Raw genomic sequence first — 14,868 nt, forward strand, 5'->3', positions numbered from 1 at the left:
ACATCACATCACATCACATCACATCACATCACATCAGCACATCACTATCACTGATCATCACCTAACATCACATCACTAACATCAGCACATCACTGATAATCATCTAATATCACATCACACACATCATCACATCTCTATCACTGATCATAATTAAACCATCACATCACACACATCATCTCTATCACTGATCATCATTAAACCATCACATCACACACATCAGCACATCACAATCACTGTTCATCATTAAACCATCACATCACACACACATCATCACATCACTGATCATCACTAAACCATCATCACATCACACAAATCATCACATCACTATCACAGATCATCATTAAACATCACACACACCATCACACCACTATCACCGATCATCATTAAACCATCACATCACTGTCACCTATCATCATTAAACCATCATCACACATCAGCACATCACTATCACTGATGATCATTCAATAATTTTGAAATTACATGAGCAAACACTCATCACTCACAGTGAAGCCCAGCATCTTGTAGTCTTTAGTGTAGATGGCTTTCCTCTTTTCTGTTCCGCTGGGATCACTGTCTCCGTCAAACACGATTCTTCTGAGTTCAAAGATGATATCTCTTTGTGTCTAAATATAAGAGAGGTCAGAATATAACAAGAATATAATTTTAGGACATAATTCAAGCTGTCTAAATAAGCTACAAGAACACAACTTTCCCAAGTATCTTGGTAAATGTTGAAGACAATTCAGCAATGTTGTGCATTTTATGCCATGAGTATGCTGGTCAAACAGTGGCTATGAATATACCTGAAAGTTCAAGTAAAGGACATTCTACACTCAGTCAGTTAGTCAAGTTCCATCATTACCAATGTTCAACAGTTTACGGTTTTCCAAAATTGTAGTTCTAAAAAATATTCACAAATAGCATAATAAAGTTGGAAACAGCAGCTTTCTACATGTGGTTAGAAGCATAGTTTCTTTTTAGTATTACATGTAGATCTACAACTTGCTCTCACATTTATTCCCATATTACGGAAATCTGCACATGACATGCAGAAAAAAAATCATGTTTAATCATTTGTTGTAATTAAAACATGAGCATGTCCTTTTTAATTCATAGCCACAATCTAACTAAAACATTCATGTTTTCATTAATTATAAATAAATTAAATGTGTTAATAACTTCTTCCTGCATGTCATGCACAGGGCTCTGTATATTACACATTTTCAAGGTTTACATAAAGTCTGGGGACAGTTATACTTCCAAATTATTTTGCATATAAAGATCAGTGTTTGATTTCCCTTGACAATGTGAAGCTTAACACTGACAGAGAACAATTTGGATCTTTAACCAGTCTTTGTTTTTTTGTGGCCGGCTGCAATTACTCTGCACAAAATAAAATAAAAAAAAGAGAAAGAAATGAAAAAAAAACTGCCTATTGATGTTTCACTCTGCAAATAGTTAACACTTCTGCTCTGCATAAATGAAATTGTCAACCCAATGTATACATTTATTCACTTGAACCATACATCCTGTTCCCTCCATTAATCTTAATGTCAAGTCAATCATTTTCAGACATTTGTCAATCACTTGCCTGGTCATTCAGGTCCATTTTTGTCATCATGCGTTCTTCCAGAAGGTTGAAGGTCAAAACCTGCAGCACGTACAGCTGATGTGCCATTTCAGCTTTGACTGGTCGATTCCCCCGGATGATGTGCTAGAAGACAAGTTTAAAATGAAAGACCGTCAATGCTTTCACTCAAAGGGGTGTTTCCTATAACAACACTCATTATCACACTGCTCCTGAAGAACTATAAACTGATGTTTCTACACACACATCTGCTGGGAGGAAGTTCTATGAAGACAGATCTGATCTGTATTCCATCAAAAGATGCTCAATAACGATGGATCTTAGCTCTTAAGAGTGCTCTCTACGTGCTAGGTTACAAACGTTCGCCGCAATTCCACGTGCGTTTCCCAAAAATGCACTTAACATGAACATGTGAGAACACATTCTACGTGCTACTTCAGAGTCGCTGTCCGTTTGTCAAGTGCTGAAATATTACCTTACAGAATTGTATCCTTGAACCTAATAGTCGTCACCTTATGTGGATAAAAAAAATACCTTTCAAAAAGATTAAATTAATGTTCTTCTGGAGGAGGTAGAGCGAAACAAAGATGTCATTTTCAGCAGATTTAAAAGACACCATACAAATAAGAAAAAACAACATATGGGAGGACTTTGCTACAAAATTAACTGCACAGGGGTGCTAAGAGATCAGGGAAGGAGGTCTGTAAGAAGTGGCAGGACTTTGCAAGCTTGGCAAAAAGGAAGGGCACTGCATGGATGGCAATAAATAAAAAAATACAGGTAGTTGGACCAATGACTCCCCCCTTCTCACAGCAGAGGAAGAAAAGACCTTTGTGGTGTTATTGCCCTCCATGGAGGAGTAGGGATTCCTCAACCTGAGCCTGAGTCAGGTCCTTCATGCTCAGAGGAACTATCAGTTTCACCTGCCATCTTCCAGCACCAACCATCTCCTAGTCCTCCAAACAACCCTCTCAGGCCTCAGCCTCCATCTTCAGTTGTCCAGACCGCAGCCACAACACCTCAGCAATTTGAGAATGTCTGTGGTTTTAGTCAGGACTTAGTGCAGCTGGAGAGATGTTTGAACGACATTAGACAATGTCTCAAAGAGGCTAATAAGAGGAATGACAATTTTCAACAGCAGCTTATTGACCTCAAGAAGGCCAAGCTGGCTTTAGGGCAGAGGAGACTTGCACTGAAGGAGATGAGGTTTGCACGGCCAACCTTGCCAGAACAGTCAGGTAATATGATTGTTTTATGGTGATTAAATTAAGTTTCTATAATTTCTTGTGCAATGTGAAATGTTTTCTATATGTAGTTATTTCTCATCCCATTGTGAAATGCTTTTTCAGGTCCTGGGTAACTCAGTCAATAACTCAAATCAATAAAACTATGTTGATCCAATGTTTTTCATGGCCATGTGTTTGTTGAACCACCCAAGGCCTAAGGCCCTATAAAATACTATAAGAATTCTTATGCGTTCTTTCAGGTGTTTCTGAAGTGAATGACCAATGGTTGGTTATTTTCAAACATAAACATGTAATTTTAGATATTATTAAAATATAAAGTTTATATATTAAAGGTGACAGTAGCACAAATATATGTACTTCATCTAGCCAATACATTTCTATAGGTACAGACAAAAAGGTTTATTGCAGACATGTATTATCAGCACTATTCTATGCATACATATTTATGATATCATGTGCGTTTTTATTTGTTAATTTTTTCCCTTTTCTTTTAAATTATTTCATTTATAAATTAATACAAAAAAATTATATTAATAAAGTAATAAAGAGAAGTACAATCAAAACCTTATATCATAATCGCATTGCACTTGAATAAACTTAAAGGTGTAATCTGCCGGTTGTCCTGCAGGTGACCGCATAACTCTGTCTTCTTATGATGCACTGAGGGCTTTACGATTACTCCAGAGCGCTGGTAGATCTACGATGATTTTCAAGTGCTACTTAAAGGAGACATATTATGCCCCTTTTTACAATATATAATATAAGTCTCTGGTGTCCCCAGAATGTGTCTGTGAAGTTTCAGCTCAAAATACTCCACAGATCATTTATTATATCATTTTGAAAATGCCTATTTTGAGTGGAAGCAGAAACACTGTTTTTCGGGCCTGTCTCTTTAAATGCAAATGAGCTGCTGCTCCCCGCCCCCTTTTCCAGAATAGAGCTGCGCCATTACAGCTCGGACCTGCTAAAAACATCTGTTTTGGTTCTGATTATCACGTTTATCGCGCTGAAATCATGCGTTTTAAACCATATGAGTTTAAACTTCTGATATACGGTTTTCTAAGCGCACACATCCGAAGCACACGCACAGAAAGCGGCTGTCACAGCATGTGAGTACTAAACTAAGTTCTCATTCACACACAAGTTTACGTTAAAAACACACGAGTTACAAAAACAGTGGGTTATGTCTGTGAAGGTAAACTGCTGGGAAAATCGCGGGTTTATTTTAGATCTGCGTGGCAGCAGCAATATACAGTAAAAAAATAAATAAATGCACTGCTCTGTTGTCTCCTCTGAGGCTGGGACTCTAAACAGTGTTCTGTGCTCGTCTGTGCAGCCAAAGACAGAACAGTTCACATGTTTTGCTCAAACTTTCTCCATGGCATTAGAGCTGGTACGCCGTTGTCACTTGCGAAAACACAATGACAGTGCTGTGGGTGTATTATATTTACAGATTAAGGGGCGGTAATATTATAATGAGATCCCTTTGCCACGTCACCAAGGGAGCAAAATCAGACACGCTCGTTTTCTCAGATGCTTGCAGAAAAAGGCTTCCCAAAACAAAGTTACTGGGTTAATCTTTTTCACGTTTCCTTGGTTGGTAGATGCACCGTGGACCTGATTATAGCGCTTAAAACCTTGAAAAGTCAGATTTTCATGATATGTCACCTTTAAGTTATGATGCTTTTGAGAAATGCAGCCCAGTTTAGTAAATCTGGCCCAGTAGACATCTGTCATTACCTAGTCAACTCAGGTTTCACTTTTCCCCCTCACTTTATTTCTACATTTTCAAGTATTTCAAAATTTCCAAAATACAGTTTAAATAATATTTTAACATGACAATATATAAAACAGATCAGAATAAAAATAATAATTAGTTGCCAACTTGTATGACAAAATTAAACAACTGAATCAGACATAAATATCAATATAAGTGTGGTCATCCACTGGGGGAAAATTAAATCAAATCATTATTTTCAATTAAACAGGGGGGTATACATTCCATATACTCAAGAAAAGAGCTCCACATTTTATAGGAGTTCTTGGAAGAGTCCCTCAGTGAATGCCTATTTTTTTCCAGTTTGATAAAGTGAAAAATCTCTTTAATCCACATCGAGTGGGTAGGAGACATTAAAATGATTTTCAATGCATTAGAATCAAAGGTCTAGCCAGGAGGGATACAAAGGCCACAAAGTCTACCTCGTAACCAAGGTGATGAACTGGTAAGGGAAGTGTACCGGAGAGTGCTGTTATCGCTACGGGTTTGATGGTTGTTCCAACTACCTGAGATATTGTCTCAAATATTTGAACCCAATAACCATTTAAACTTAGGCAGGACCAGAGCACGTGTGCCAGGGTTGCGGGACCCTGATACGATCAACATCAGAGTACATTTTAGTGAGTAAGACCTTAGTACAGTGAATGCAATGGAGTATTTTGCATTGGATCCAACCATGATTGGCACACAAAGATGAAGAATGTATAAGATACTTTCCCATAATTCATCTGGAATATCTTCTGATAGGTCTTCTTCCCACTGAGGTTTTATAGATGTCAATGAACTTCTATGTAGGGAACATATTTTCTCATAAATATATTAAATCATCCCTTTCCCAATAGATATCGGTTCAAAGAATGAGACCAAGGGAGTTGTAGTGGGGAGAATAGGAACTTGAGGATGCATATCACGGATAAAACTGTGAACCTGCAAATACCGGAAAAAGTTGTTTCTGGGCATCGAAAGCTTATCTGAGAGTTGTTGAAAGGATGCAAAAACATCATCTATATACATTTTTAAACACTGATATGCCGTATGTTGCCCATTGGGAAAAGGTCCTGTCCATCATTGATGGTGAGAAAACAAAATTTGATGCTATGGGGGCAGCCATAGAAAAAAGCTTGTAATCCAAAATGGCGCCTACACTGTCTCCAGACTTGCAGTGAATTGGTAAAGAGAGGTAAAGAGAGAATATGAACTGTTAATAGGGGAATGTAGCAGGGCTGTTAATGTAGTGGGCAGACACGAGGCTACTTCCATGGCAAGCCACATGGGTAAACACTGAGACTGAGTTGGTTTAGTCAATATTGAAAGTTAGTAGCCTAGTAGTAATATTGAAAGTTGGGCAACGTCATCCCTCCAAGAGACTTGGGTCATTGAAGAAGCGTTTTACGAATTCTAGCAGTCTTTTTATTCCAAATAAACTCTGAAACGAATCCATTGAGTCTCTAAAAAAAGGACTGAGGGAGAAAAACGGGGATACATTGAAACAATGAAGAGAATTTTGGGAGGGTATTCATTTTTACAATATTAATTCTGCCAGCTAAGGATAACAGAAGCACCGACCATCTTTCAAAGTCTTTCTGAACTTGGAGCAGTAGATTATCAAAGTTAAACTTAAAAAGATCTTGAAATCTATTGGTTATCAAAACCCCAATGTATTTAAATCTACCCTGTACAATTTTAAATGGCAAAGTATGTAAGGGGTAATTTTTGGCAACTGAGATTAGTGGGGAAAAAAAAATCACTTTTGGCTAGATTTAGTTTATAGCCCGAAATAGAGCCAAATGATTGTAAAGTATTAGGAACCGCAGGAACTGACAGTAAAATCTGAAATATACAGAAGACCATCTGCGTACAGTGAGACCTCCTGCTCTATATCTATTCTTGTTATTCCATTTATTAAGGGGTAACCTTTAAAGCAGTGGAAAGAGGTTCGATGGCAATAGCAAACAGAAGTGGGCTCAAGGGGCATCCATGACGAGTGGATCTGTGGAGGTTAAAGTATTCAGAGTGAGTATTATTAGTTCTAACTGAGGCCTGGGGAGCGGAGTACAACAGTTGTACTCATGAAATGAATCTTTCACCAAGACCGAATTTCTTTAAAGTATAAAAAAGTTATCCCCATGCTACCCGATCAAATGCTTTCTCAGCATCTAGTGATATTACAGCTTCCGGGGTAGAAGGGGAAGAAGAATTAAACACAATGTTACATAATCGTCTGATATTAAAAAAAGAATGTCTACTCTTAATAAAACCGGTCTGATCTGAAGATATAATCGCAGGTAATATAGATTCCAGTCGCACTGATAACAGTTTTGATAACAACTTAAAGTCGACATTAAGTAAACCAACAGGCCGATACGAGGAGCATTCCAGAGGGTCTTTATTCTTTTTTAGGATCAGGGACATTGAGCCTTGATTAAGAGTTTGAGGACGTTTTACTAACTTAAATAGTAACTTAGAATATCAAACTCTGCCTGTAATGACTGGCGTTCCTTATAAATATCTGAAGATGGGGTGACCACATATATATTATCTAATTGAGTTATTCTGTGTTATCTCAGAACACCTCTTTTTGTTTAACTTTGTCTTATGACATATGAAATGATTTATCTCCTGAGGAATATCATCAAAGCCTCTCAAAAAAGAGATGCAGATATCTCTGGACTTCTATTTGTGAATATGAAAGTCTATTTTATTAGAAACAAATTCCACAAAGCTCTGGTCTAATAACATACAAGTATTCAGCCGCCACAATAGTTGTGTACCATCGAGCCCATCAAAGTAAATATTCATGGTTACTGGTGCATGATCTGATTTTACAATAGCATTATTACTGACTGAATAAATCTATTATTAGAAAATAATCAATGTGTGTGAATGTTTGGTGAACATGCGAAAAGAAAAAGAATGCTTTACCATGTGGATTAAAAAAACACCATAAAAGATTGGACTGCACAAGCAGATTTTGAGGGTGAATTATATTTGAGAGAAGAACGATAAAGATCTGGGTTAAGCCAACAATTGAAAACCCCTCCCAAAATAAGAAAATATGAAGATATATCCGATAATGAGGAAAATAAGTATCTAAAGAATTTGTCATCGTCCCAATTAGGGGCATAAATATTAACCAAGAGAAGTGCAGTATTACCAATTCTCCCTGAGACGATGACATACCTGCCATTTGGTTTAACATCTGAACATACAAAATGCACAGATTTGTGTTTAATTATTGCTGTCCCTCTAGCCTTACCCTGAAACATGGAATGGTAAACTTGACCAACCAATCTTCTTTTTAATAATAGCTGGTCTTTGGCTTTAAGATGAGTCTCCTGGAGGTAAACAATATGTGACCCTAAGTGGTGAAGATGGTGTAACACCTTGCTCTGTTTCACTGGCGCGTTTACCACCTTAAAGTTCCAACTAACAAATCTAAGGTTACTACCCTCTGGCCTATATACCACCTTAGGTTGTGCCATATTTACAATGTACAGAAAGAATAATGATAGAATAAAATATGATAAAATAACAATGTTGGTAAAAGCATCTGACACAAAAGGAAACACACTGGCTCACCTACAGAAAAAAAAAACAACTCCCCAAAACACGACACATGCATGACCCTTCCTTAACATTAACTTTCTAACTGAACACAATGAGGCAACACAAGCTTTAACTCTAACTCGCAACATGTTGTCTCAGAGAAGGCAACAGTATCTGAAATATAACAGGAAACAGTACATATAACAGCACTTTTGAAATTGTGTCAAGCCCAGACCATCATCAACATAAAATGCTTCACTGGAATGACAATAGAAGGACCATTAATAATAAAATAAAAAAAAGTTTAACCTAAGAATACACTTCACAGTTTTTGTAAATTACCAATAAGAGAAGGTCAATATTACAAATCGGCATAATGATATCCAGTAAAGGTACTCAAGTCAGACCTAGCCCAGTCGATGAACTATGCATCATTACCTAGTTTTGCGAATGAAGTCCAGTGCCGCAGTCAGTTCCACAAAAGTGTGTGAAACTCCATCAGCTGTAGTGTAGTGAACACCGCGGGGAAGAGTACGCCATACCTGAGTCCAGGACACGAGTGGAAAACATGTTTGACATCTCTGGATGCAGACCGTTTCTTAGCCACCGCTGTAGTGTTGTCAGCAAAAATAGACAATCTCTTTCTGTTGTAATTGAGAGTAGAGAGTCCCGCAGCCCTTTGAAGAATCTCAGTACAAACTAATGCACTCTAATGACGAGACGGCGAGGAGGCTGCCCTTTCTTTGGTTTCTCACGCAGTGTATGGTGCGCACGATCCAGCAGGGGCTTATCCTGAAGCCGCAACACCTCCAGCAGAAGTTGGGCAACATATTCAGATGGACGGGAACCTTCAGGAAGACCCACCAGACGAACATTGTTTCTCCTAGAACGACCCTCCAAATCTTCGCAGTTAGCATCCAGATGAGTTAAGCAATCATTGAGAGACGAAATCAAATTCTCCAGTTCTGCTACTGTGTGATCAGAAGAGCGCTCCAGTTCTTTGATGGTACTAGTGTTGGATTCGACCATCTGTTGTAGAGGTTCCAACCAGCCTTTAACATCTGACCGCCCTGTGACAATCTCCGAGCACAAGTCAGTAGATAATGAGTCTATTTTCTGACAAATCTGAGTCCAGCATCGTCTGAAGACAACTGATATTCCCGAATGAGTTATCCGAGGCGCACTCATTCGTCGAGGACCCATTAGTGTCACCTAAAGAGACCACCTTTATTGCAGCCTCCCTTAGTCGCGAGACATCACCATGTTTACCACTTATGATTAATTCAAGTGTAGTCTTAGGGAGTCTTAGGGGTTCGGTTCTTGCTCAAGGCTCTCAAGGTGGAAGATAGCACTGGTCATTCACTCCCCCCCACCTACAATTCCTGCCGGACCAGAGACTTGAACCCACGACCTTTGGGTTACAAGTCCGACTCTCTAACCATTAGGTCATAACTGCCCCTGAATATAGAGAGATTCCTGCTGTTTGCGCATAATAACCATTCCCCTACACGGTTTCTTTATTTGTTTTAAACAGCAGAATGAATATTTATCTATTTCTGGTCATAATTTGTAGACAATGAGCATATAAACCGCTGCGCCTTGCTGCTTATATAGCAACAGTAACCAAAGGGGGGCGTGTCTTTGCCAAGGGTCCATTACTTTTACAAAAAAATTACAACAATTACAAAAAATAAAACCTTCAAACGTGTGCTAGGTCAACCTTTAACTTTTGACACTGGTGTAAGGCAAAAGAACCATCATCACATGATGGTGATATATATATTGTGTTCAATAGAGACTTTGTTATGATTTGTCCATTTTTGGTGGTGTGTGATCTCCATAATGACAATAAATAGATAAACTAATAAACAATCATATTTCTTGACAAGGTTAGCAGGTTAGCAGAAGATGAGAAAATTCTTCATTAAACCTTTCAGCCAGCGGTTTTCTGGATTTGTCACAGGTGAAATCACTGTGTGCTTTGAATCTGCAGTTCCTCATTAGCTGAAACATTTAGTAACTCTGTCTGAATGTGTTGAGCAACTAATAGCAGAATATGAGTAACAAAGGGAATCTGATAGCATTATGTATGGATTTACACTTACGTTGAGTATGATGCCGCGGAGGTGTTTCTGAGCCAGTGTACTCGCCATCTCCTGCCATAAACACACACAGAGTCAGACACAGATCACAAACATCAGCGTGCCTGTGAACGTCTGAGCCAGACTATCACCACAAACACACAACACAGACACAAACACAGCCGACAACTGGGTGAGAATGTTTTGAGAGCAAATTGGTTAAGGAAATAAATCAATGATTCATTGAAGAAAATGAAGAAAGTCACAGGTTTTGTTCCTGAATGAACCTCAACTTTTGAACATGGACTGTTATATCAGGACTAATAAACTGCTGCTTGACCAATCAGATCTGAGGACTGGATATAATTGTTGTATACAAATGAATAAGTAATTATACTTTGTATTTGCTGTTTCTTTGTGTGACAGTTTCCTACACTTTTGTGTCGTTCCTGATGTATATGTGATTGGACCTTGCAAGCACCAGTGAGTTGGTTTGTGTGTGTGTGTGTGCATGTGTGTGTGTGTGTGTGTGTGTGTGTCTGTATTTCACAATTGCATGCAATGGTCAGTAAACAAATACATGTAAAGAAACAGAATCATTAAGGCTCGGCCAGTTCACAAGGCAAAAGAAAAAACACTTACCAGTTATGAAAGGTGCCTCGGTCACATACATTTTTTTTTGTTTGGGTTTTTGAATGGTTGTATACGACAAGACGATAATTCTTCCATTGTGCAAATTATGATCATTTTCATCAGTTGAGGCTCGTTAGCATTTGGCCTGCTTTAAATCAGACACAGAGATGCAGTGCGGTAAGATCACATTCATTTGAATTAATTAATTATATCATTTATTTGAATTAGCGAGAGAGAGAAAGAGAGAGAGAGAGAGAGAGTATGTTCTGCAACATCTAGACAGACCAGGGACTTATGTGAGGATCCTCTTCGTGGACTTCAGCTCGGCCTTTAACACCATCATCCCAAACCTCCTCCTGCCCAAACTAACTCGGCTCTCCGTGCCCACCTCCATCTATCAGTGGATCAACAGCTTCCTGACAGACAGGCAGCTGCTAGTGAGGCTGGGAAAATACACATCCAGCACCCGTACGATCAGCACACGAGTCTGCTTACAGTCAGGAGGTTAAAGAGCTGGCTGTCTGGTGCAGTCTCAACAACCTGGAGCTCAACACGCTCAAAACTGTGGAGATGACCGTGGACTTTGTAGAAGATTTTAATTCATCAAAATATAAATTAGTCAAGTATAATCAATGTGAATATAGCCATTTATGTATTAAGTTATCCTACTATTATAATCATGTGTATTTGTCTGCATGTATAGAAAACTGTATGAGAATGGAATGTGCAGACATATGGTGAAGTACATGATAAGCACATGATGGCACATAATAGGTCCCTTATTTTCACAGAACATAAAATTAAGGCCTCATGACTGCATCGTGATGATCCCATAACAAATATGAATGAAACCATTAAACACACCTAGAGAACAAACAGTATATAAGAGAGTACAGAAAAAGAGTCTGGAGATTGCTCTACAGAGTTTTTCTCGGCTTTGTTTAATCTGAAAAATAAAGTCTATCTTCTGGCATCAAAACGTCATGACTTGAATGATTCCTTACAGCATCGGCAGAAGCCACCACATTTTGGCGCCGAACAGGGACTGGAAAGGAGCAGAGGGTGGAGGGCCACTTTGGGCTGGCTTGACGAACAACATTTTTAGTGGCCACTAAATAATAAAGGTAGGCAGTTTTTTGCTTATATAATTACTGTTGTTTCTAGAGTCGGCCAGTGGTGGTATGGACACTCGAAAATGCTCCTCCAAATTTAAAGAACAAAAAGAGAGAGAGAGAGAAAAAGGGTTTTGATTCCAGAAGAAATAATAGCATGCACTGATCTGTTTTACTATAATAGTGAATGAGGGCAGATTGTGCATGCAAAAATCTGTATTTACTGCCAAGAGAGCCTTTGACGGATGACAGTAGACATTAAGCAGATATACATTGCATGCAATGGTCTGTGTTTATTGATGAGTGGGCCTTGATGGACATCAATGGTGTGATGATCCCTTAACAAATATGAATTGACTGAATACACGCCTAGAGAACGAACAGTATATAAGAGAGTACAGAAAAAGAGTCTGGAGATTGCTCTACAGAGTTTTTCTCGGCTTTGTTTGCGCTGGAGAAGAGTGAATGAGTGTATGAGCCCTATCTAAATGTAGTATGATGTAGTTAATAATTAAATATAATGAATAAAATAAATAATAATTAAGTTAAATAATTAAAATAAGATATACATTTATTATTTAAAGACTTGTCTAAACAGATGAATAAAAAGATTGCACGTGCTTAAAACTTTATATTTAATAACTGAAGACTTCTAAAATTTGTATCTTGTTATCCCTGGGACACAGTATGAAAGTTAATCCACTACAGAGTTTCAGAGATTTGGGCTTGACTAAAAAGATACTTGTGTAGTGCAATGTTGAATCAGAGCAAGATTGGGTGAACAAATTCATAGAAATTTTGATTCAAAAGCTATTTAACAATAATAATGGAACTTGTTGATTAAATATTTAAATAAAAGGAATTTTGTTATGTTGGTTGGGAAAAATTAATTCACCAAAGCACGCAAAGTCCTATGGCTAGGCAAAAAATCCTGCAGAGTGCTGTTTTTTTTTACTGTGTTGAGGAAGTGTATCAGTAAAAGTACAAGTAACTGACAGGTTACTCAGGAAGAGTAGTATAGTCTGTGTAAATGCATGTGTCTGTGTCTGTCTGAGTGTATTTGTGACCTGTGGTTGTATGAGAAAATAAACTCTATATCTGGTGGAGCAAAAGGTGTGCCCCTCCTGGACACAGCTGGAGTTGTGCTGGAGAAGAGTGAATGAGTCTGTGAGCCCTAAACAATAAAGAGACTTGTATGAATGTTGTTTTAGAAAAAAAGTATGCCAAGATATGGACTTTGCAGATTATTGAAATAATAACAGATTAATTGAAATGAGATATACATAGACAGCTGCAGAGAGAAGAAGAGGGAGGGGTTGCTGGACGCTCACCTCCCCTTCTGAAAGAGGAGTGCACACTTCAACAAGGAGAAAGACTGACTTAATGCAGGAAAAGGTGAATCTTTCACTTGAGACTTTTCCTGAGGGTGAAGAGAACATCCTGAAATGAAAAACTCTGGCAGGAGCAATCAAAAGCCAGACTGAGGAAAGGCAGAGAAACAACGGAGACCATACACCACAACATCAGGCCTTTGAGTGCCATCACAGACTGACGACCCAGTGCAACAGCCAAACAGCTTCAACAGACTGATGATCTAACCAGAAGGAATTCCATCCCTTCCCATTGCGTGCACAGGTGCTGCATATTTAATGATCACTATATTTGAGACTGCTTCAAATTTTGTTAATTATTTTATTAACTGTATTAATCTTGATTATTCACTGGTCTCACAGCACTTATTTGAATTCTGTGTTTTAACTAACATTCTCAATCTGCTTTTCAATAGGTACCAGTCCAGCCTTATGTCTTAAAGAAAAAGCAATTATGACAGACAGAAGTGAGTGTTTGACTCACCAATCAGATAACAATGGAGCTGGATTTGACATAGTGAAGGCTATTTTCATTAACCAACTAGGGGGAAATGCACAACTGAATTATTGACACAGACTGACGACCCAGTGCAACAGCACAGGCTGATGATCTAACCAGAAGGACTTTCATCCCTTCCCTTTGCGTGCACAAGTGCTGCATATTTAATGATCACTATAGAGACTGCTTCAAATTTTGTTAATTATTTTATTAACTATATTAATCTTGATTATTCACTGGTCTCACAGCAGTTCTTTGAATTCTGTGTTTTAACTAACATTCTCAATCTGCTTTTCAATAGGTACCAGTCCAGCCTTATGTCTTAAAGAAAAAGCAATTATGACAGACAGAAGTGAGTGTTTGACTCACCAATCAGATAACAATGGAGCTGGATTTGACATAGTGAAGGCTATTTTCATTAACCAACTAGGGGGAAATGCACAACTGAATTATTGAATTAAAAAAAAATATAAGATCCAAAATCATGAAATCACATATGCTGTCATCACTGGGGATAACAAGATGGAAATGTTGATGGCCATGGATCCTAGATTATGCAGAGATCTCCAATCCTCTTCTCAAAGTAGCTCATGAGCAATAACAAAAATGTATTTGACTAAAACTTAAATTAGACAAACAAGTGACATTTGAGAAATTATAATTGGCTCTCTCAAGTGTACAATGCCTAGACCTATTATTCTAAACCAATTAATCTATTAGATTTTGATGGAAAAAAAAGAAAGAAAGAAAAAGAGGTTTACACAGCGGTGTTAAACTAAACTTTATGGTGACTAATGTTGCACAGTTGCATGACATCTAGAAACTATGTGGAATGCTACCAGGTCTACGCTCAGTAGAGTCTAACGAAAGAAAAAAATAAATCATGCTACTCAGAATTCGTGGCATTCACAACTAAAATCATTAAGTTCACAATCAGCTGAAAACTCAAGAAAAAATTTGTTTTTGGCAAAAAGGGGGATGTGAAAGAGTGTGAAAAAGCATGACTGATGGTGTT

At 38.1% G+C, this 14,868-nt stretch overlaps 1 protein-coding gene across 1 annotated transcript in view; it reads right to left on the reverse strand.

Moving 5' to 3' along the window:
* The window catches only part of LOC107701178 (engulfment and cell motility protein 2-like), a 20,451-nt gene extending 10,137 nt beyond the window's left edge, over positions 1–10,314 (reverse strand). Inside the window, exons 1-3 of the mRNA XM_016503146.1 lie at positions 10,264–10,314; positions 1,592–1,714; positions 504–623 (exon numbers count right to left, since the gene is read on the reverse strand). Coding sequence (XP_016358632.1) covers positions 504–623; positions 1,592–1,714; positions 10,264–10,311 — 291 coding nt within the window. The 5' untranslated portion in view covers positions 10,312–10,314. The remainder of the gene's footprint in view (positions 1–503; positions 624–1,591; positions 1,715–10,263) is intronic.
* Positions 10,315–14,868: the final 4,554 nt, after the last annotated feature.

This window comes from Sinocyclocheilus anshuiensis, unplaced genomic scaffold (assembly GCF_001515605.1).
Source record: "Sinocyclocheilus anshuiensis isolate Anshui unplaced genomic scaffold, SAMN03320099.WGS_v1.1 scaffold1874, whole genome shotgun sequence".
Classification (NCBI taxonomy): domain Eukaryota; kingdom Metazoa; phylum Chordata; class Actinopteri; order Cypriniformes; family Cyprinidae; genus Sinocyclocheilus; species Sinocyclocheilus anshuiensis.